Source organism: Silurus aristotelis (assembly GCF_946808225.1).
Source record: "Silurus aristotelis genome assembly, chromosome: 3".
Lineage (NCBI taxonomy): Eukaryota > Metazoa > Chordata > Actinopteri > Siluriformes > Siluridae > Silurus > Silurus aristotelis.
In genome coordinates this window covers 17,060,202-17,085,365 of record NC_139576.1, presented here as the reverse complement: position 1 = coordinate 17,085,365, position 25,164 = coordinate 17,060,202, and the positions used below count along the sequence as shown (strand labels likewise).

General features: G+C 38.9%; 1 protein-coding gene across 4 annotated transcripts in view; it reads right to left on the bottom strand.

Moving 5' to 3' along the window:
* ncam2 (neural cell adhesion molecule 2) overlaps nt 1–25,164 on the bottom strand; it is a 194,245-nt gene that overhangs the window by 5,022 nt on the left and 164,059 nt on the right. For 2 of the 4 annotated variants that reach the window (XM_083536557.1, XM_083536558.1), the window contains exons 12-15: nt 23,816–23,989; nt 23,089–23,208; nt 22,000–22,121; nt 20,069–20,243 (exon numbers count right to left, since the gene is read on the bottom strand). In XM_083536557.1, the coding sequence (XP_083392683.1) occupies nt 20,069–20,243; nt 22,000–22,121; nt 23,089–23,208; nt 23,816–23,989 (591 nt within the window). Of the gene's footprint in view, nt 1–10,177; nt 11,288–16,521; nt 18,018–20,068; nt 20,244–21,999; nt 22,122–23,088; nt 23,209–23,815; nt 23,990–25,164 lie in introns of those variants that run through there. The other 2 variants (XM_083536559.1, XM_083536560.1) reach the window with 2 other exon arrangements.

Below are 25,164 nucleotides of genomic sequence, written 5' to 3'. Positions count from 1 at the left end.
AGAGAGAAGTGAAACAAACTCAGAAAACTCAGAAAACAGTTAGGAAACCGGGAAAACCTCGGGAACAAGGCAGAGACTCGAGACACACAAACTCTGAACCAAGAACACACAAAATCATAAGCAACATAACGGACATCATAGCACCAAAGCATAAGAGCTAACATCACATCAAAACATAACAGATTCCTAACGTTGAATGTGGCTTAATGCATTTTCCTTATTATTGTTTTTTATGGGAGGAGACGCTTAAAGTGTAAGTTAAAGTGCTGATTGGGGGTAAATAGGCAGTTAAGTCATCTGATGTAATCCGGAAGTCGACGGCCCATGTACATACGATTGTGTTTATTCCGTACCATTAAGCCATATATATAAGTGATTACATTTAAAAAGATTTTTAATAAAATATTGTAGATATTCATAGAATAAAATAAATATATTTAAAATAGTTGATACCTAAAAAAAAGAAATTATCAGGTGCATATTAGGTAGCACAACTACCTTTATAGACTGTAAAAGCTCTGCCTACTTCTGATTTGACACTGCTGTGGCATATTGATTCTGTAGTTCTGCAATTAGACAAAAACAAATTCAAGGACTTTTTTGTTGTTTTAGTTTTCTTTTCATTTTCTTTTCTGTGCATTCACAAAGAATCTGGAAAATTACTTGTTTTTCAGTAGTTTGGTTCTGGAGTATTAGAAGAAAATAAAAATAACTGTCCTTTTTAATTTTTAAACTTTTCTTTCTAAAATGACCAGAAGATACACGGACCGATTATCACAGACTCCAGTATCTGAAATACACAAACAAACAGCCAACATAGTACCGAAATATGTTGCTGGCATCATAGTTTTTATTTATTCTGGTGTTTAATATGAAAATGAAATGCTCTTTAACTTTTTTTTGCATTGTGCTGCTTCCACATGAATGGCTCATTGGATAAATGTGTTGTGCACATGTTCCTAAAAAAAAATTGTGTGTTATATTTAGTAGCATATATACTTATATTTAGACGCTATATATATTTAGCTTTTTAAAGCTCTTAGCAGCTTTCTACCCAAAGTACAATCTAGTGCTAGACAATCTCATAATAAATAAAGACTAAATATTTTCTAATGCAAGCTCTGTTCTGGAAGATAGGGGTATAAGGGATGGAAGCAGTGAGAACAAGAAACACGGTTTGCTATTGCCCAAAGCCTGCTTTCATTTGAATAAATTATGAAGAAGACAAAATAAATAATTTACTGGAGTAAGTAAACAGTGTAGCTGTGCCAGGACAGATTATTTAATAGTGCTGAAATGCGGGACACCTTTACTAGTTTTATAAAGGCAGTGTACGTATTTGCTTGAATTGCGTTTAGCGCATATTTTAAGCTGCTCCACATTACCAAATTAACCCAGGTAACATTGTGTTGCGTTAGAATATAAAGTCTTAAAGTCATGCAGAATGATTGGCCTTGTAACAAGTTAAAGGCTGATGCTACATGTGAGCCTTATCAGAAATGAGGTATTGTCTGTAATGGAATTTAGAGATAGAATCCATCTCAAAATAACATTTTCAGGCCATTCTTTTGGCCTAAACACATTTATCACCCAGGCTTCTGAAAGCTGCTGTGCCATTAACTTAACATTCTATACAACTAAAGGAAGACATACTGTCCAGACATAATGATGGCAAGTTAGGTAAATGAAAGAGATTAGAAGAAGTAAGAGAGTTAGATGAGTGGTGTCTTGCACTTTAGATGAACCCTGGCATAATTCAACACTTGAGAATTCACATAGTCTTAAGGTAAAATGATATAAGAATTACATATAATGGAAGGTAAATCCACAGTTAAATGTGGCAGTAATAAAAAGGAATGTGCTTTTACCAATTTTGTCTAGTCTAGGTCTTCAGTATGAGCTTAAAGATAGCTACACAACACTGCACAGTAAATAATGAAAGTGTACTGCATGCACACGGACACTTCAGATTTTAGACAGGTTTTCACTTTTGATGTATGTAGGATGTAACAATCTCCTCAATGGCTTATTGGATAGTACATTCATTTTTCTACATCTTTTCCCCTCTGAAGAACGTGTCCCCATTCTTTAAACTGATTTGTTGTTGATTTATAATGTCATTAGAGGCTCAATTTAGCATCTCGTTAATATTACTTATCCCGAAGTTCCACAAATGGGTGTGATTCGTCTGCATCTGGGTTCAACGCACTCAATTAATTAACTCCGAGTGGTAATTGAGTCTTAGCAATGAGCAGCAATAATTTAGGCTCGATTGATTGTGCCTAGCCGGAACCTTCATACTAAGGGGAGGTCTTTGGGTGGGCACCTAGTTTCTGATTGACAGGCTAATGATCCTTATAATCTTGCATAAGGCTTAATGACTCTGTCACTGTGATACATTACTAAATAGGATGTAAAAAAAAGTTTGGAGCTTTGCTAGTTTGAAAACACTGACGTTCCTTAATGCTGACACAAAGATTAGTTATCTTAAGCTTACCTCAGTAAAATGTTTATATTCTTTGTTATTTTATAGATGTCACTTAATAAGCATTTTGCAGAGGCATAAGCATTAATTAAATAATTCATTCATTCATTCATTTATTCATTCATTCATTCATTCATATTTAATAAAAGCTCTATCCTTGTGAATTTTAGTCCCAAGAGCACTGTGTATGATGTGGGAATTCACCCTCAAAGGGACATCAGTCAATACACACACATTTACCCACTCACACCAACAATTTAGGGTAGACAATCCATCTACCAGCACAATTTTTTGAGGCAAGGGGAAATGGAAAACCTAGAGGTCAACCTCAGAGAAGCAGAGAGGACATGTAAAACTCCACACAGATAACCTGATTGTGTCAGGGACCCAGGAGCTTTGAGGAAGCAATGCTACCCACTATGCCAGCATGCCATATGTATATTATTAACTACATTTTAATTATTGTTCAAAGCTACAAAACCCAACAGTTTCTGCCAATTCAGAACAGTGTGGGCATTTCACAGTGGTGTCTATTTGGCACAAAAAGTAGGAATTACATAGCATGAAAACATTTCCAAAAACCTTTCATTGATAATTTTTTTTGCTGTACTATGCAACTATGACACCAGAACACAGTACAAACAGCCAAACCGATTAGCATAGAAACATACTGCTATTATGCTGAAGCAGGAAAAGTTAGCTATATGCTAATAATATAGCATCTATCTCGTTTTATGCTAGATTCCGGGAGTAAGAAAACATACCCTCCTATAAGTCTATTTTTTATTTGTTGGGGCCTAAATTATAATTGGGTGGTATTCACCAAAATTAAAAACCCAGTTTGGGAAACAACAAAGACACCACCACAATTACATGAAGTAAATGTATTCTGTAGGAGTTTTTTACATTGGTTTGGGGAAAACCCTATTTTCATTGATGTTTGAGGATATTTGTTTATGCACACTTCTCTTAGTATCTTGCTCTTGGGATCCTCAACTTTTACTTGGCTATTCCAGCATGTAGATTTTTTCTTCTTCTTTATTTATTCAGATGTTGTTTTTTGTGTGTCTTTGGGATCATTGTCCTTTTGAATAAACTATTTTCTATAGCCCTGTTTAAGATGCTGGACAGATGGCCTCAAATTTGTCTCAAGAATATTCTGAGACAATAACATACGTTCCCCTGATCCTGCAGCTACAAAACAAGCTCTAATCGTCAGCTCTACATCACCATGCTTAACATTTGGTATGATGTGTTGTTGGTGATGTGCTGTGTTGTTATTTTTTGCCAAAAACAGTAAGTCCTAAACATCTCTGCCTTAGTTGCATTGTTCAGATACAGTTTTGGGAATATGAGACATGCACCATATTATTTTTGGAGAACGGTAGCTTTTTTCAAGCCACCTTTTTCAAGCCACCTGTTCCTTCTCAAGGTTTCGTCATAATATTGCCTCAGACAGTTGTTACCTCTGGCTTGTTCATTAAAGATTTAAATCTTTGCTTTGTGACTGTCCATTGATAAATATTCTATATAACAAACAAACAAACAAAAAAATTGAATTCATTAATCAGAAACTACACTAATCCTTTTATGTAATAGAATTTTGTGATTCATCTTGTTTGTCTTGTGATTATCTACTGTACAGATGCATTTCTTCGGCTGGGATAAAAGAGGTACAAAATCATAAATAATTCTTATTTATTAATTATTATTATTATTAATTATTTATTTGAGGGGGAGTGGTGGCTCCAGCGTTTAAGGCGCTGGGTTGCCGATCGGAAGGTCTGGGGTTCAAGCCCCTTGAGCTAGGCCCTTAACCCTCTATGCTCCGGGGGTCCCTTACGAGGGGAATATCAAGGTCCGTGACGTCGGAGTGATGTGGGGCCGCCTTCCCGTGGGCTCACCACCTGCAGGAGGGACCGTAAGGAATGGTGCTGTGAGGATTGGGCAGCAGTCGAAGGCGGGGGCCTGCTTAGACTGCTGCCCCCGCGACCCGAATTACGGATAAGCGGGAGAAAATGAATGAATAAATGAATGAATGAATTCTTATTTATATGTAGGATTATGTCACACTTTGATCAAGAGTCTGAAACCAGAACACGAATGTGACGTTTATTAGCCTTGGAAAACAAACAGAAGCTAGGAAGCAGCATGTACCAGAAAACAGGTATGTTCCAAAACACAGGTAGTCCAGGGATGATCGCCAGAATTAACCGTAGATCGTACAGTGAGTAAGTGCGAACAGGGGCCTTATAAAGGGAGGTTGTAGATTGGAGACAGGTGAAGGTGATTAGTATGAAGGCGAGGTGCTGCGAGTGTGCTGGGTGCCGAGGGGGAGCGTGGCCGGTGGTTCCCTAACAGATTAGGAGACATTGCATAATACTTATATAGTCCTGGCCAAAGATCCCTATTATCTCCTCCAGGGGGCGGCTCTCGATGCCCTAACTCAGCGCCTGGACTGCCCATGGCCCCCCGAGGCACGTCCTGCCTGCGGACCCATGATCGTTCCTCTGGTCCATACCCCTCACAGTCCATGAGGTATACCAGGGTGCTACCCCTACGTCATAAGTTTAAAACTTACCGGACGGAGTACACCGATGGCTGGTCCAGCATTTCCGGCGGAGGAGGATCTACAGCGACTCCAGTGCTGTAGATAAAAAGAGGGGGTGTGGTAGGGGGTGTGGTAGGGGGTGTGGAGGGCTTTAGGAGAAACATGTGGAAGGTTGGATGGATGCGGTACAGAGGAGGCAGGTTGAGCCGATAGGCCAGGTCATTGACCTGCCTAAGGCTCTGCGAACCTCCGGGTGGTTCTGAGGGCACGTCGGAGCTGTGTGTGGGCTGACTCCCACACACGCACACTTTCCCGGAACCAGTAGTCCACTGCGGGAACGTTGGAGGGCTCGTCTGTCCAGGGAAACAAAGGTGGCTGGAAGCCCAGCATGCACTGAAACGTGTTAGGCCGGTGGTGTCCTGGTGCAGGAAGTTCTGTGCGTACTCGGCCCAGGGGAGAAAACGGTTCCAGCTCGTTTGGTTCTGGTTGCAGTATGACCGGAGGTAGCGTCCGAGCTCCTGTATCTTGCCCCCGTCTGTCCGTTGGTCTGAGGGTGATGTCACAAGAACAGAATGACTGTGAATCCCAGGAGCCGGAAGAATGCCTTCCACACATGGAATGTGAACTGTAGTCAAACACGATTTCCTCGGGGACGCCGAAGTTCTGAACGATGTGATGGAACAACACCTCGGTAGTCTCTAGAGCTGTGGGCAGGCCAAGAAGGGGGACCAGCTTGTAGGCCTTAGAGTAGCGTCCACAAAAACAAGGACGCAGGTGTTACGTATTCCTCCTGAGCGTAATCCTCTATAGCTGCCGCATTTCCGGAATATGAAGGAGGTGGGTTGTGGAACTCCGCTGGTGGCGGCCAGCGTGAAAGCCTCCCGGAGAGCAGTTCCTTGATGGGATCCGAAATGAAACCTGGTTGCGGATCCATCGAGGTTAGTGTTCGGTATCGGTCCGATCTTCTGTCACGCTTTGATTAAGAATCGAAAACCAGAATACGAATAGGACATTTATTAGCCTTGGGAAACAAGCCTATGGAAGCAGCAAGTACCTATTAACCTAGGAAGCAGCATGTACCAGAAAATGGGTATATTTCGAAACACAGGTAGTCCAGGGATGATCGCCAAAAAGAACCGTAGATCGGACGGTGAGTAAGTAAGAACGAGGGCCTTATAAAGGGTGGGTGTAGAGTGGAGAAAGGTGAAGGTGATTAGTATGAAGGCGAGGCGCTGCAAGTGTGCTGAGTGCCAAAGGGGGGGGGGGGGGCATGGCCGGTGGTTCCCTAACAGATTAGGAGACGTTGCAGAATACTTATATAGTCCTAGCCAAAGTTTCCTATTATATTTAAAGATTTTATTCCTAAAACCTGGCTAAGGTCAGCGGGGTTGACCGGCCCCCAGCATTGCAGATGTCTTGAAGGGAAAAAACAGATGACAAAGCCTTAAAGGCTGCCACACTCTGAGTTGAGTGAGCTCTAACCCCGAAAGGAGTGCAGTGACCAGCGTACTCATAAGAAAATTAAATAGCATTCACAATCCATCTGCTGAGCATTCGTACCATGCCGTGAACAGGCGCCGCCTCTCCTTTGAGGGAGCTTTGGATTAAGGTATGGTCTCTACCACTTTGATGGAGAGACCGGTGGCTAGGAGCTGCCCCTTCAGGGCCACAGCCACAGACTCCACAACTCTGGGCGGGAATGAATTACTATGCCCCCTGCCTGAGAGAGATCCCATCTAAGAGGAATCTCACAGGGAGTGTGTTTGAGAAGGGCTACCAGGTCTGCAAACCATGGCCTGCCTGGCTACTGTGGGGCCAACAGGAGGAGATGGACTCCGACCCGCCAAACTCTCTTTGGAAATTTCAGGATCAGTGCGACAGGGGGAAAGGCATACAGCTGCTGCCTCGGCCACACCTGTACCGAGGCATCCAGCCCTAGAGGGGCTGGGGGTGTAAGGAAGAACAGTGCGATGTCTCTTGAGTCGCAAACAGGTCCACCTGTGGTCTGGAAATATCTTTACCAGATTTACTCCATCACATTGCGGTGAAGTCACCATTCCCCAGGCCTCAGCCCTTGTCTCGCCCTCAGCCATCTGCTCCCTTATTTAAGGATATTAAAGGGAGAGCAGGGAGCGCAGCTTCCCCTGGGCCCACAGGAGGATCGAACGTGCCAGCTTGTACAGGATGCAAGATCACAGACCCCCTGGTGGCCAACATGGTGGCTTCAGGTCTGGAAGGAAATGCTTTAGAGCTCAAAGCACAGCCAGCATCTCTAGGCATATCTAGGCAATTGATATGCCACATGCCCTGAAGTCTCAGCGGGACCAGTGCCACATCCACACACTTTGTGAAGGTGTTGGGTGAGAGGACAAGACCAAATGAAAGGATTCGGTATTGGTTAGCTTCGGCCCCCGAAAGTAAACCTCAGGAACTTCCTGAGAGCTGGAAGAATGGATACATGAAAGTATGCATCCTTCAGGTCTATCGTGACAAACCAGTCCTCAGACCTAAATTGAAACATGACCTGATTCAGGATCAGCACCAACACCTCGGTCTCCTGGTCCAGAAAAAAAGGAAGACCCCAGCTTGGAGGTAGTGATGCAGGTTGCGGGAAACGCTCGTTGACAGGCGAGTTTTCTGCTGATCTGCGGGCCACTCTAAGTCAAGTTTGGCAACGGCTCGGTTCAATACCTCCAACAGCTGCTCAAAAATGACTGGCTGAGGGGGTGTATCTGAAGGCTCTCCAACATCCATCCCGTCTCCCTCCTCAGAGGAAGAGAGCTGGAACTGCATGCTCAATCGCAAAGGGAAGAAATCGCTAAATGGCGTGCGTCCGAACCTTGCGAGTGATGATGGACCCAGCAGGTGAGTCCTCGAACGCCACTGCACCTCAGAGACAGTGGGGCCAGAACCATGAGGAGCGGGAGCACCCTCCTTGAAGGAGCTCTCTGAGAGCAAAGCATTCGCATTGACATGCAAGCACAATTTGCGCAGTTGGCTCCCTCGAGAACCGACCAAGCATGCTCCGCTCTCAAAAAAACGGCACATAGGCTGCACATATCCATAGGCTGGGCAAGGAGGAACACACAGCTGAAACGTGTGCTTTACTTTCTTTGTCGCTTTAATTTTCTTATTTTTTCCCAAGGACATACACACATAGAGCGCCTCCTGAACAAACAGAAGATATTGCCAGTTTTACTCCATGTGCTTTTATAGCTTCCTGGCTATGACATCACCCTGACAGTGATGCTGTGCTCTCCATTTGACTGATTACACACGTGATTCAGAGCGTGGACATTGCGGAAGCATTGTAAAGACGCAGCTCGAGTTCCTGAAGGGGAACAGCAAAAAATTATAATTCTGAAATCTTTCATCTAAGCAGCTGAGAGTAAATTACCCATATGAACAATAGCTTGGCATATGGCTTTTGCAGACTGAATGAGCACAGAAATTAAGCATTTATTTTTTTAACGGATAACATTAAAACCCAAAGAAAACTCCTGGTCATTACCTTTACCCTCCCCTGATAGAAGGTACTGAAGTCAGGATGCAATTTGGAAAGCTGCTCATTACATAAATATGAGTGCTGCTCAAGCACTGTCCATGCTGAGGAAACAAGTGAGGCATAGCTCTATAATGATCCTTTAAAGACCCAGTAGCCCATTAAGACATTATGCTCCCCAAGCAGAGGTGACCCTCTGCTCATTACTGGTTTAACAGAGTCATTGCCCCTGGGATGGCCATTATCCAAAGGCAAGATGGCTGTGCTTAGGGGCTGGGCTCATGGCTCAGTAACCATTATGTGCATGTAAAGTTGTACCTAAAATGTGAAAAGTAATAAGCTACCACCTGGAGTCCATAGGGGAAAATGAAATTTTTTCGGCAGACAATTCCTGATGAACAGGTGGGTTCCAAGGCTCTCATGTGCAGATGCCTCTGAACACATGCATTTTATTAAATCAGAACAAATCCTAATCGTAGGCAGTCGAGAACAGAAATAAGTCTGAGATAACCTCCTTTTATTAAACTATCACAATTTCATCTAGTGTAAATGATTTTAAAGCACAAATAAATTATTCTTTCTTCATGCATATTACAAGTTTTAATCTGTCAAGTTCTCCTTTTCTCCTGAACTTTTATGCAATTCTCTAGTAGGATAGATATTTAGGTAAATTATAGAGCTTGTCAATAATAGGATAATGTGAACATTTTCTAAAGAGATCACAAATTGAAAGTTGCTCTTTCAAATCAGGCATTACATTTTGAAGCATAGTTTCTTCAGAATAGCTTCAGAATGTCATTTTGTGTAGTGCTTTTAAATCCTCACAAAAAGTGCTGCTTTCATGAACATATACTTATCTAAGCTGCTACAGCTTTTTTGTAATTTCATAAAATAATCAAGTCACTGAAAAATGTCTAAAATGGCTGCTTTGCAAAGACAATGTCCTTGAAAATTTAATTTATTCAAAACAGTACTACATAAGGCATTTGTATTCCTGCAAATGTTTAATACGTCCAGTGATTTATGACTGGTTGCATCAAACTTTAAAATGAATGACTTCATGCACCCTGGTTGGACTGATTTAGTTTATTTCTTTTCCTGGAAAAGAAAAACTTATTTATGACTAGTGTGATCACTTGTAATGGGTAACAATAAAACAACAGACCCATTTCATTTGCTGGAATCAATTCTAGTTGGAACAGTCAACAAAAAGCAATTCCACTCTAGTAGACAATTAAGTATCATTCAGACTGGAAGGCTTTTGTCAGTATCATTAAAGCAATGCAATTTTCTGGCAGGTTGTGTTACTACCTAAAAAAAAAAAAAAATCCAGTTCTGAATGAGACCTCAATTTGTCTGAGCTGTACAAAGAATCATATTAGCTTTAAGTATGTTGAAAATAATATCTAGTTTAAAAAACATTTTGGAGCTCAGCTGTAACTAAGCTTCAAATCAATGCTTAAGAAATTTACAGTAAATGTCCTAAATGTTTTCTTTTTTTTTTAGCCTCTCATTGACCATGCCAACTAGTTTAAGGTGTTATGACCACCAGATAAATATTACCATATTCTTTATTAGAATTGTGCATTTTCAACAATGTATACCTGTTCTATGTTTTTATTAATGAACACAATATGGATTTATGAGCTTTGCAAATCATTGCATTCTTTTAATTTTTTTGCATTCCAACTTTTTTGGAATCAGGCATGTAGAAAAACAGTAAAAGGTGAGTGCATTTATTATGACAATGATATTTTGTTGTGTTTTAAAAACTATTATTGACAAAACAAATTAGATTTCAGTTTATAGTTAGCTGAACTTTCAGATAAAGAGACTGTGTTTAGATTATACTTTTGTTCTCCTACCATTAAAGAGGTAAAATGAACAATTTGCACATATTTGTAAAGCATGCAATTTTAATTCATCAGCAAAGAACACAATTCTCCTTAGGCAAATTCTATGTATATAAAATGAAAAGCAATTGGTATACCATTATTGTAGTGTAATGTTGTGGTGTATTGTAATCATTAATAGTGGTGTATTGTGATCATTTAAAAGGGAGAGATCATGGTTTATGTAAAAACTTGGGGTCAGTGCAGTAATGGCTGATGTGCTTGAAATATATTTTTTGTCATTATTAAATAAGCACTCTATGTAAATGCACAGGATTAATAGTACTAACATAGATCAAGTAAAAAAACAGGCAACATTTTACACAGTGGTACAATATATACAAACTAAAGAGCAACAACTAAAACTCTTTCTCTTTGTGCATGTATAACTCATATTTAGATGTTTATCAATATTTTACACTCAGTTTATAGTCTGAGGATAAAGAGATACCAACCACAAGTGAAGATACAGTGCTTAATGTGGCATGTTTCAATGCAGTAACCATTGTAACCTTCTTATAAAGAAGTGTCCATAATGCTGAAATGCAGACATGAAAATAAAACATTAGCCATCAACTCAGACCTGCAGGTGAGTTCGATCACGTGCACCCATGCAATCATCCGACATTGCAAAGAATCAGTAAACTCCCCAAGAGGCTTGGCTCATTTGTGGAAACCTCAAAACTGGAGGTAAGTCTCTGGCTCAGTCTTTGAGTCTGTTCCCATTGGCGGGGTGGAGATGGAATGACATCAACAGTGACACAAATGCAGAATAAGTGACACTGTAGCTCCAATGAGTGCCACTGCTTAGGCAGAGTGAAGTGTGGGATTTCTATGTCCAGTTGGTGATAGATAGGCTGCTTAAAAGTAGGATTTATTTAAAGGAGGTTTGGTGTAAGTGAAATGGGAAGCATTGCAATCAGGAAGTGTTTTTATTTATTGTAAAGAAAGGCATATATGGAGGTGGAGAGAAGGGATTTTAGTGCTAGTTGGTAGCAAAACAAAGAGCCCAGCGATTTGTGTTGTGGTCCCGAGTGCATTGAATTATGCATTAGGTGGGAATAGGAGAGAAGGATTGTTTAGAGGGAACCAGAAAAGAGGCAACGCAATAGAATTATAAATAAGAGCACATGGAAGCAGGGAAGGATGTAGAGTAAAAGAAAATAGAAGGACAGAAAGGGAGGGAGAAGATGATGGAAGATATATCTGATTAGCAGTGAAATCAATGCAAGAACACATACAAAGAAATACCAATACATGGTTACTGTCACATATCAGAAGTCATTAATCTGACAGAGATTGTCATTACAAACTGATATATTGGAAGATTTCCAAGCCTATTTCAGCAGAGTTTAACAACATTAAATTGTTTTTAATGATCCTAACAGCTTTCATTGGTGTTGCAAAGCAACAACATCCAACTCATAGAAGGACTCATATTACTTTAATTCTCGCCCTTCTTAAAGTGGCTTCACACATCTGGTGCTGTTTCTTGTTTACCCATGTTCCAGATTACACAAGATGATTACTGAATATAAAAATTTGGCTACAGAGAAGTGAATGATAGAACAGAAAACTTTGGTTTCTAATAATATTGAGCTTAAAAATAGGAAATACAAAGAAAAAAAGCCACTCTTGATATGGATAGCTGAAATATTATTTTCACTAATATTACTAAGTATAAATGATGGTCTTGTATTTGAAGAATTTTTTTTCCTATATTTCTTTGCAATATGTCAGTCCCCCTTGACACCAAATTACATTCTTATGTGCTTATTAATAGTATGGTAGATAATGTCACTGAATGCTCCCATGGCGACACCTTTATTTGGGGTATCCATTGATCATGTTCTGGTATATCCCTCATACCACTATGCTAATATTACTTTTAAAAATTTAATTCCTATTTCTTCTACAACCGTCTCCCATTTCAGAATGGTGCAATATAACATTTGTTTTGGTCAGGCAGGGTAAGATGATCATCCCTTCTAATATATACTTATTGCCGTATGACTGAGATAGCTAGATTCAGGTTTGTAGACTCAAGGTCACCCTGTCAAGTATTATCCAGCCATATAATACTGGGTTTAATAAAGGTTGGTACAATTCTAATAATATCATCAGTAAGATAGCCATTATATCCTGCACTCTGATAACCTAGCAAATGCAGTGTTTAGGATCAGTGCTAAAAAGAAGTTTATTCTGGGGGAACATTTTACTATTATTTAAAGTATCAGTGCAGTTTAGTTGTTTTTGTTAAACTATAACTACTGAGTCAGGGGCCAAAAATATAAGCAGCTATAAGTTCTGACCTGTTGTGAGCTGTTAAACTTTAGCTAGTAACTAAAAAGAGAAGTTTGTGTATTCTCTGTATTTTTGAATTCCAGTGTAACATTGGGTGAAATTGAGAATGTCTGACAGGCTAGTGAGCAAAAAAAAAAAAAAAAAAGCAACACACTGGAAGTGATTAGATGTGATAGCTTTGTGCTCTATGGTGTATTTTAACTAGCTTAATAGGGTTAGCAATCAAGTTTCCATCGAAGAGCCTCAAAGATAGATGGGGAAAAGGACCAACATAACAAAGTTTGACTATGAGATAAAAGTAGAGCATTTGGAGCATTTGTACTTATACATTTTCTCAGTAACATTAAAGTTTGTTTTGGTTTTATAATGCTAAAATAATTAGGGGATAATGACAATTACACAATGACAATCTATTTTTTACTACTCAGTGCATAGTATGTAGGCCTCATATGTCTCGGTGAAGAAGGATTCATGATAATGCACATTAAATAAAGCAGAAAATGTTTTGATTTACATTTTTTGTTAAACTTAAGTGCCCACACTGTTAACAATAGTCAGTACTCAGAACTGATTATAGTGAGCGGACTTACCAGGCAAGGGTGTCTCTTTATCACCATGTTCAGCCCTTTTATTAAATTTCTTGCTGAGGCCATTAGCTTGAACTTTTCAACACTATCCCTATAAACAGGTGACATCATATTAAAAATGTCACCCCACTCTGCCCCAATTGATTAAGTTGATTACATTGTAAACTCAACTACTTCAAATCCATAATAAGACTTTCTAATGCCAGTTGGAAGCATCTAATGCTACCAGTGCACTTTGATTTAGACCCTGCATTTTCTTTTTAATTTAGGTCCAGGTAGAGGTACAGTATATGCATCTCACTAAGACTGGATGACTTGGGCATTACATCTTTACTCTTAACCCCAAGGACAAGGAAATAATAAAAAAAAGTTTATATTACTGTTGAGTTAATTAAATAATTTTGAAGTAAGACTTGTGGGAACCTAAAGTTCCCCATTCGGGAACTCGAGTTGCATCGAGTTCCCGGGGCCTTCCTGGGCGTTGTGTGGGACTCGATCAGGTTGCATGGTTGTCACCCCGAAGCTATTCTCACTACAATCAGGAGACTAAGAGAAGGCCAGTCACTCACTGTGAAGCAGTTCCGGAGGCTGCTGGTCCCATGGCAGCAGCCTCCTCCATATGAGACCCCTCCAGTGGTGGCTCCGGGACACCCGGAAGGGCAATTCACACCGTACCATTAAGGTCTCGCAGTAAGCCCTTGGATGTGTGGAAAAAAAGGACGTTCCTGTCCCAAGGCCCCACCTTGGGTGCTCCTTGTCATCACGTAATGCTAACGATTGACGCTTCCCTCACGGGGTGGAAAGAGGTCATGAGTGGCTGCTCTGCCCAGGGTCTGTGGAGCGGGCCGCACCTCTCGTGGCACATAAACTGCCTGGAGATGATGGCCGTATTTCTGGATCTGAAACACTTCCTCCCAGACCTGAGGGGCCACCATGTGTTGGTCCACATGGACAATGCAGCGGTGGTTTCTTATATCAACCACCAGGGGGGTCTCCGTTCTCGCCCCTTATACAAGCTGGCACGACGCGTCCTCCTGTGATCCCAGGGGAAATGGTTGAATTGGAGAGCAGATGCCCTTTCGAGGCAAGGGCTGAGGCCTGGAGAATGGAGACTCCACCCCGAGGTGGTGGAGCAGATATGGTGGAGATTTGACAGAGCCCAGGTGGATCTGTTCTCTTCTCCAGTTAGGGCTGGATGCCATGGTGCAGACTTGGCCGTCTCCTCCTGGTAGCACCTCGTTGACCATGGTTCCCAGACCTGGTGTCCCTTCTCGAGGGCCATCCTTGGGAAATTCCTCCCAGGAGGGATCTCCTTTCACAGGCAAGGAAGCCCTGGTTCACCTCTGCCCGGATTTGTTAAGGCTATGGCTGTGGCCCCTGAGGGGTAATAGTTCGTAGCAGCTGGTCTCTCTACTAAGGTAGTGGAGACCATCCTCCATTCCAGAGCTCCCTCCACAAGGAGGCCATATGCCGCAGGCACCGCCGGCTAGACCCAGTTAACTGCCCGGTTGGTTTAGTTCTGCAGTTCTACAGGAGCAGTTTGCCACGTGGGTTGACTTCTTTGACCCTGAAGGTTTATGTGTTCGCTATCGACCGCTTATATTACCCGACCTGCAGGGCAGTTGCCTTGTAAGCACCCTCTGGTGACACGATTCCTCCGCAGCGCCCGGTGGCTGAGGCCTGGGTCATGACCCAAAGTGCCTGTTTGGGACTTGGCCATTGTGTTGGCGGCTCTATTTGAGCCCCCCTTTAAGCCCCTGGCCGAGGTGGCCCTTAATTGGAATTTGCCCCTGGCATGGGCAGTGCGTTTGTCTATACCAAACCTGGGTACATGCCTAAGGTGCCTACGGCTCCCTCACAACCTGTCGTGCTACCGGCAGTCTGCCTTCCTCCGTTCCTAGCCCCTGAACAGGAGAAGCAGAACCGGCTGTTTCCAGTGCGAGCACGTGTCCGTGGAGAAAGTCAGAGCAGCTGTTTGTCTGCTATGGCCCTAACAGCAAGGGATTCCCTGCCAATAAGCAGACAGCCTGGACATCCGCGACGCTGCGGGCTGGTCCACCCCGGTGACCTTCGTCAGGTTCTATGACCTCGACCTCAGAGCCACTCCGGGCTCCTCTGTCCTACATGCTGGTTGCGAGGCCCACACACACTAGGCAGGGTCTGATCAGTGTGGCGTGATTGGACACTCGTTCCCAAAGCGTTGCCCAGTATGAGTTCCCGAATGGGGAATGTCTCTAGGTTACGTATGTAACCCTAGTTCTCAGAGGGAAGGAGGCCTTACCTTCTCTCTTTTGCAAAAGCTGATGTCGCTACCTCCACGCAGCCATTTTGTAGTTCCTCCTTGTTGCGACGTCACTCGCCGATGACATCAAGACTTGCCTATTGGCCATATTTCACATGTGGTTCAGAGTGCGGACAATGCAAAGCGTTCCCAAAGCATTGCGACACAGCGTCTTGTTTCCTCTGGGAACTAGGGTTACATACGTAACCCAGAGATGGTAAGCAGTTATGTTAAACCTGCTGCTCTTCAAGTCCCTAATTGCTATGATATACTGAGCATTGTGAAATGGATTTTAACTATTCTAGAAAACAACTGAATGGCACTGAATGAATATCAGCGACATATCCCTCTAAACCTTAGGGTTAATTGGTTTGCAGAGGGACAATTTAAAATGGTGGATAAGCTATTTATCATTCCCTTAGATATAGTACAAATTTTATTTCCACACATATGGTTTTTTTATATTAGGTGTGCACTTTCCTGTAGTTGTGGTAAAAGATATGATCAGAAAGAAGATATCTGATATTACTTTTGCCATTTGAGCCACTATTTCACATTGGTACATTATGATGGTACATTATGATGGGGGGTCAAAGGCATAAAAACAATATATAGTCTATAATACAGTATATTGTAATATGTAATATATTTTATCAGGAGTATAAAACTGATTCTAAGTAACAGGCCATTTTATACTTTTTTCAATATCGAGTGGGAGCACCAAAAAAATCGCTTTTGTAGACCAATTTCTCAATATCTTTTAAATGCATTTCTGCATTTTACTGTATGTAACCTACAAGAAAAGATGAACAGAAAGCAATTCATTGTAAGATTTTTTTTTCAATAAACATACAGTGGGTTGCATAAATATTGACCCCCTTGCATTGGGATTATATGTAAAAAAAAATATTGAGGGATGTTTACATTTCTTAATTTGATTTATTTTCAGTAGAATTCACCTCACTGTTGTGTAAAGGATTTCTTTCAGAATAGATGGTTACAGCATATTTCAGTTCGCTAAAAACATAACGTTTATTGCTCTATTTTGTCCTGAAATTCTAGTGAAAGTCTAGTGTTTTTCAAAACACTAGATTAAAAGACAATTTCAATACAATTTGAAAAAGAACTTAATTCAGAATGAATTTAAACCTTTATTAAGATGATCCTATCATGTCATGGGCTATATGTTTGATGCCCCTCTGGTTTTTGAAAAAAAATAAAACCCAAATTCAAAATGTCTGTAGTATATCTATCTTTTCAATTTTTTTTACTTTTTGGTTTGTACTGATTTATATAGTTTTATTACATATTATACAAAAGCAATACAAATCCTCCATTATTCTAAGCTGTACTTTACAAAAGCATAAAATTCTGAAGCATCATGGACAAAGGTGTTTAATTAATTGCAATTTTGTTGAGAGAGGACTCGACGCATGTTTGGTTAAACAAAAGCTAATTGAAAGAGACTAACTCATCTATGTAATAGTCATTGTCATGAATAAAGTGGATGTAATTTCGGTGTAATTTTGAGGTGTGAATAAAGACAAGGACAGACTTGTTGAAAAGCACTCCTGGGTCTTTGCCTGCAAAAAGCATGCAAAATGAGAGGGGACAGCCAATCCACCAGCCTCCTTTTCCATCAACCTCTCTCTGTTCTCTACAGTACTGCTTCCAGTACTACTGGCATTTTTTGCTTCAGTCAACACTACCCTCTTCCACTTCCACTGACAGAACTCACCGAACCGAATAGCAGTTCAAATAGCAGGAGCACAGATATTCAGTCACTAGCTATTCAAAGCTGCTTAATAGTTCACTAGTGCTGCTGATTTTATAACAATGAGCTCTTAAGACTAAACGACTCAAACTTTTAATGCTTTTAAGTGTCATTAAGTTTGACCTGATGTGTGTTAAGTGAAAAGTATTGTTTCTGTGGGTTGAAAGTCTGACAGTGATGTTGATGATGATGGCTGGCTAAGTATGAGTGGGTAGAATCTTGCAAGCAATTATAATCAGAGAATACTTTGAGAATAAAAAAGCATTCATGGTTTTCTATTAATATATCACTAGCTAGAACACACAAATCATAATATTCAAAGTGCAGTTATAGTGAGACTTTTCATACTGTATTGGCAAATTCATCATATTATGCTATTGTGAATAATCATATAATCCATTCTGCAACTGAAAATCTCATAACCCTATATTTTATTTACAGTAGAACAATATAACAAAATATTTAAATGAAGGAAAAGTCCTATTTTAAAGAAAATTAATTTTTTGACATTTTTTATTTGTGGCTGCAGCACATCTTAAAAAAGTTGGGACAGGGCCATGTTTACCACTGTGTAGCATCCACTCTTTTTTTAACAACAGTCTGTAGATGTCTGGAAACTAAGGAGACCAGTTCCTAAATTTCTGGAAAAGGAAATGTCCCATTCATGTCTTATAACAGGATTTTAGTCGCTCAACATTCCTTGTTCTTTTTAGCCATATATTCTCGTTTCATGGAGCACCAAAAGTTTTTAACTAGTGAAAGGTTTTGACAGCAGGCAGGCCTCAGACTCTTCAACTACAAAGCTATGCTGTTGTAATAGATGCAGTATGCAGTTAAGCATTGTCTTGCTGAAATATAATAGGCTTAAAAAAAAAAAAAAAAAAAAAAATATACATATATATATATATATATATATATATATATATATATATATATATATATATATATATATATATATATATATAATTATATATATTTTTTTTAAGCCTATTATATTTCAGCAAGACAATGCTTAACTGCATATATATATATATATATATATATATATATATATATATATATATATATATATATATATATATATATATATATATATATATACACACAGTACAGACCAAAGGTTTATATAGATATTATATATACAGTACAGACCAAACCTTATATATACAGTACATACAAACCTTCTCATTCAAAACCTTCTCACTCACTTTATTTTCATGACTATGAAAATTGTAGAGTCACACTGAAGGCATCAAAACTATGAATTAACACATGTGGAATTATATACATAACAAAAAAGTTAACTGAAAATATGTCATATTGTAGGTTCTTCAAAGTAGGCATCAAGAGAATGCCAAGAGTGTGCAAAGCAGTAATCTAAGCAAAAGTTGGCTACTTTGAAGAACCTACAATATGACATATTTTCAGTTGTTTCACACTTTTTTGTTATGTATATAATTCCACATGTGTTAATTCATAGTTTTGATGCCTTCAGTGTGACTCTACAATTTTCATAGTCATGAAAATAAAGTGAGTGAGAAGGTTTTGAATGAGAAGGTTTGTCCAAACTTTTAGTCTGTACTGTATGCATATATATATATATATATATATATATATATATATATATATATATATATATATATATATATATATATATATATATATATATATATATATATATATGGATGTAAAGGAGTGGTAAGATTTAAATCAATACATTCAAATCAGTCCATCCATGTAAAAGTTAAAAATGTGATGCATTCATTTTAAAAAGTAAGTATAGACAAATTTTAATAAGATCTGGACATCCCACAAAATTGGAAATTGGAATTGCGGGAAAAGAAAACACTGCACGGCTGCACAAGTTGTGAGAGTGTAGAGAGAGATGAGATGCATTGTTTAATCCACTTTGGCTAATGTATGAGTTCCACCTCCCAAAGTTCAATAAACCAAGTGTTGATCTCCTAAACAAAACAAAGCCAAGAACCCTTCGAAGGCATGTGGGGTAAGAACAGTAAAGCTAGTGCATAACACCACGTGTGCTACATGTATACATATAATTATTAGTAGATGCACTATTCTTTAATTACTTAGAAAGTGACCAACAATTTGTGACCAATATTTTATATGTACCGTAGATCGATTTCTCCCAGCTAAACAGTTTTTTTAAGCATGTTCTCTCAGCACCACTGCTGCTCATGTCCTGAGAGTCACATGGACTATAGATTAACAGAGGTAGAGGAAGAGCTAGATCTTCCTGAGAGAGTACATCAAAAGAGCAGTGTTTTTTATGTATAATTTTTCTTTCTTTTATTTTTGCTCTACAAAAACGGGCAATGAAAAAGCGATACCGTTTGTAAACGGGCCATGCCATCGAAATCAGAAGGCACTTAAGTAAATGTCTGTCTGAACCAAAGAAAAGAAATCTGTGCTATATTGAATTGCATGGCATTATATTTTTTTCCATTACATCGTATTGCAGTAAATCACATTGTGTTAAATCAAATTGAAATCGGATTTCACTGCATTGTAATAGGGGTGAATCGTATCACATTGCCTCAGTAGCTGCTTCATATGTATCTTTAATGTATTATATCATTGACTATGCATAGGCCTCAGTTATGGGGATGCACATCCTTAATATATATGCAGTACAAGTGTTTAATAAAACATGTTCCATAGGTGAATGTACCTGTAATATCTGGCTTTTGTGGCATTGAGAACTTCACAAAGGTGGGCTCAGACAGGCCTTTGACATTGCGGGCAGTGAGCTCCACTTCATACAACATGTTCCACTGGAGAGGCTGTAGCAGCACAAAGTCATTCGAACCTGGTACCACCTTGGTCATCCACTGGTCCTCTTTATCCTAAAAAACACATGCGCACAAATACACCCACAAAAGTATGTCAGTCCAAGATTCTTTTTTTTTTAATCACAGCCTTTGCCCGTATGGGCGAGGATGTTGCATTAATGAATAGAGCAATTTTTTTACATAATGATTCCATTTAACTTCAGTTTCTCTAGAAAGCACGTCTAACTTCCTCACACAGGCAACACAGGATGATTAACCCAAATCTGAGACAATTGACAAACTCCTCTGGCCATTTACTTCTTTTACTCTCCTTAAAAAAAAAAAACTGATTGTCTTCATAATCTCACTCAATGTTCCCATGCAATCACATGACAAGTACATGGTAAAACACATTTTCCATTAATGTTGTTTATATGTGTTTATATATATGTATATGTGCATGTGTTAATGGTATTATCCAGCCTGCTGTACTGCAATAAAACTCCAGCCCACACTCTATTTCTCTAAATCATCATCCTTTTCATATTTTGACATTTTCAGACTACCAGATCTCTTTAAAAGCTAAACGGTTGAATATATTTCCTATGCCTGACAAGCCTCAGGCACTACGTCTCTTCATTTCCATTTCCCATGTTCTTACCTCTGCATGCACAAAACTAAGACATCACAGAAAAGATATAGAAAGAGAGAAAGCTAGAGAAAGCGAGAGAGATAGATGGAGAGAGATGGAAAGAGACAGAAAGAAAGAAGATGATGTGGATGATGGACCCATGTGGGTCACAGAAGAGGGAAGGATTTGACATGAGACTGACTAAATTAGGGGCAGCAGCATTGATATTGAGGGATAGAAGGACAAAGCTAGATGTCCTCTAGGGTTCAGCGATCTGTAAACACAGATTTCTCAACAGCAGCTCATAATCCCATAAACAAGCTATACACCAAAATCCGAGCAACTTTTTAATGAGTATACACACAAACACAGGTACACTTGCACAGACAGACAGATAGACTCACATGCGTACACACGCACACATACACACCTGCTGGCTTAATTAGCATTTCTTAGGGGAACAATGTCCTTATCTTAGTTTAAAAAAAAAGGATTTCGTGTTTTGCTGATAAGGCTGCTGCTCTGGAAAGCTACACCCACTACAGTGCTCCAATGCAATGCCAGCTTTTCCACATATTAATATAATTAATTGTGCATATTTTCACATTTGATGTACTACTCCATTTAGAGTTGAGTGATATGGTATGGGCTGTGGGAGGACATAAGACTTTTTTTTGGATCTGATAAATAATGTGTTGTATGGGGATGACTGAAAGTGACAGCCACTTCTGCACCACTTTAGTGATTGACAGAAGGGAACAGCTCACCTTTTGGAGACTAATTGGAGAGTAATAGAGAGTGGTAAGGATGATAAAGAACCTACACACACCCCACTTCAAGCATTTCTAGTGCAGGGTGAACCCTTCTAAAAACAAGTCTAGTATTTTGTACCAGCAGTACAGTCATATTCTTTGCTGTTGAAACACATGCATCTTTAAGAACCTATTTTTGCAACCCGCTCTTAGCTTTATGTCTGGAAGAAAAAATTACTTTTTTACTTTTTTACATTTTATCTAAAGCAGTAATACTTGCTTGCATACATGTTGACATTTATTGCTCCCTATAATAACTCTGTTAATAGTCATTGGCTGAATGACACAAATTTTCTGATTTGTTAACAAAAAAATAGCAAAGAGTAATTAATTTGTTAAGTCAAGTTTGTATAAAAAGAAAAGTTGTGAAGAAATGTTTATGACTCACTGTTTTGTATTTGACAATATACTCCAGGATGGGCATGCCACCATCGTCCTGTTTAACCAGGCCCAGTCTGTAGGCCTTTCCAATGCACCTTTGACCCTGCACTAATGGGGGACTCGGCTCTCCTGCAACACATATATGAAAATGCTTTACATTTGGAGAATGCTCTCTATTTAATAATAAACAATATAAATGCATAAAACATTCACCATACAGCACCTATTGTTGTATTGTTTTATTCTAATTGGTAAATATATAAATATTGCTCTATAATAAAAGTAGTTATGGTTTATATTTGTTATTTGTTTGTTTAGAAATTCATGTATACAGAGACATTAATGGCAGATGCTCCACATAAACATATTAAAACATATAAAAACAGTAAAATATTAAGGGCTATGTAAAGAGCTTTAAGGTTTCTTCGTAACATACTGCAACTTTGCAATTTTTGTCATATTAAATTCAAGTGAGAGAGGAGAGAGACTGGTAAAAAAAAAAAAAAAAAAAACTGGATGGACCTGCTCAAATATAAGCAATATCATGATTTTATTTCATTGACATTAAACCTAATGACTGTATTAATGGGCAAAAAGCATAATATGTAACCATTTGACAACAACAACAAAAAAAAAAATCCAGTGAATGCTTTTATAGGAAATTAATATTGCATTGGAATATTTAGATTATTTTCTATAAATGAACATCTTTTTGTATTATTCATTGCATAATTTACATGAACAAAAGCAAACTAGTCACATTGGATATAAAATGTATTCACATTTCAGATCCTTCTTATGGCTAGCATATATGCAAAACAAACAAAATAAAAATCTTGGTTTAGAAAATTTTTCTTACCCATAAATCACAAAAACCTTCATGTTGGACTATCAGTGAAAAGTTAAAATATGTTTATTTTTGACATGAGTAGACACATAAGTAAAAAATTACCATCACGTCAATTCACAATATATAACAATATACATTACTGACATAACTGTGTGCTGTATGCAGTAGTCTAAATTCTTTTAAGATGAAAAAACATATCATGCAACTGAAGAATTTGCTTTATTAACTGGAATAATGTATACTCACGAATGGGCAATGTCTGAAAGCTCTCTGTGCGACTAAACTCCCCTTGTCCTTTTCCATTCACTGCTGCCACTCGAACCTCATATGTAGTGTTGGGCTCAAGGTTAGTGAGCAGCACTATTGCTGTAAGATGGAAGACAGTGAGGTAGTGAGAGCAAGATAGAAGAGAGATGGAGAGAATAGAAAAAAAACAAGAGAATGGATTTAACTGACACTTGAGATAAATATAGATTGAGGCCTCAATATCAAAATTCTGATTGCTTTCCTCAATCATGACCAAGGTTTGCAATGTCCAATTATTCTTTTGCTCAATCATGCCTCTTTGGCACAACTCTTCTCAGCATTATGGATATTAGCTCTGGGCCTTTTAAGTAGTTGAGCTTGCTTATCTGGCTGTCTGATTTGTCCTTTATGTTCCCGCAAGCCTTTCTGAGTGTTGTGCAGGAAAAATCAATTTGGGATCAAAAAACATTGCAATCTTGGCCAACTCTTAGGATGACTCGCTAACGCAGGCCCTCAAGGCAAGTGAACTTTTAAGGTCATTTTTTCCCCCTTCTTCAAACAAGCATCTTTAATATTTGTGTGTTTGTGGAAACAGACTATTTATCCCTGCAAAATATAACAAACTTTTTACATAAAATATTTTTCATATTGTAGCATGTCAATATACTGTACTAGTCACACATGTTACCTACTAATGAGGATCTGATAGTAGGAGATTGTCACTCACTTTGTGTTCCATGTGACTTCACATCTCTCCACTCATTTGAACTGATGTCTTTGTATCTGACCAGGTAATGGCCAATAGGAACTCCACCATGAGAGTCTGGCTTCATAAAAGTCACGGTAGCTGTGCGCTGTGCCACGGAGCTAAGATGCACCGAGTATGGGTTAGATGGAACATCTGAAACAGGCAGGAACAAGTAGAACATAAACAGCCAACCTGATCTTAAGTATATAATGGAGTACATTATCCTGGCTTTTTGGATAAAAAAAGGTTACAAAAATAAAACAGCTTGAAACAATAAAACATGCAGTTAAAATGTTTCAGTTATAATTTGTATTTATTTATTTATTATTTTTTATATACAAATGATTTAAATAATCTGGGCTACATGCATACCATCATGCCTAGGTTTTTTAAGTGGTATAACCTGTTTAAGCATACAGTGGGTTACCCACAAGTGTTTTTTGAGACAAAAAAAACAAAACAAAAAAGTGTTTTAGTAAGGTGTGAAGCCTTGATAAGTTGCCAGAATAGTGACAATGTACCTTGGCACAGATACTACAAATCTCTTGAACTACAAAGGCATACAATATTTTAGCTCCTCCAGTAAACCTGTTTTCTTTGCTTACTGAAACTTATAAATAAAAAGAAAAAAAAATCATTTTTAACACTGTGTACTCTCCAACGTTTAGTTGGTATCATATCCTTTCAAAGTAATCACAATTGTTGTAAACTGTCCCATACAGAGGCAGTAAAAGGTTTCATTCAGGCATGTGAGCCAGTCACAATCGCCTTTAGGATCTCTCCCTTCATTTTCCCTTGCTGAGCATGAGCAGACATCCTGAGCTGAATTACAATCACCTACCTCTATCAAGGGAGAGAAAGAGAAAGAAAAAGAGAGGGAGAGAGACAGGGACAAATGATGGAGACGGAGATTATAAGTGAGAGAATGGTAAGCAAGAAAGATTAAATGGCCTTTTAAAAACATGAGAGAGTTGGTGAGTGTTTGTGATTTAGTGTGGCAGAAATGAGAGGGAGATATAAATATGCATTTGACTGCAGAGTATTATTTAAGGATTCTAATGCTCTGGTGTTTCTCCGCTTGTGGGTTGTACCACCCAGTAGAGTCTCTGAGACACTCTAAGTAAATATAGAGTGCCCTCTGCTTGTTTTGACAGGAATACTATGTGTGTGTGTGTGTGTGTGTGTGTGTGTGTGTGTGTGTGTGTGTGTGTGTGTGTGTTTGCATATGCCTGTCTGATATTTAATATTTTATATTCACTACTGTATGTTTATGTGGTTAAAGTAATAAATCATTCCATGTTATAAATAGCAATGCCATCTTTTTAAAA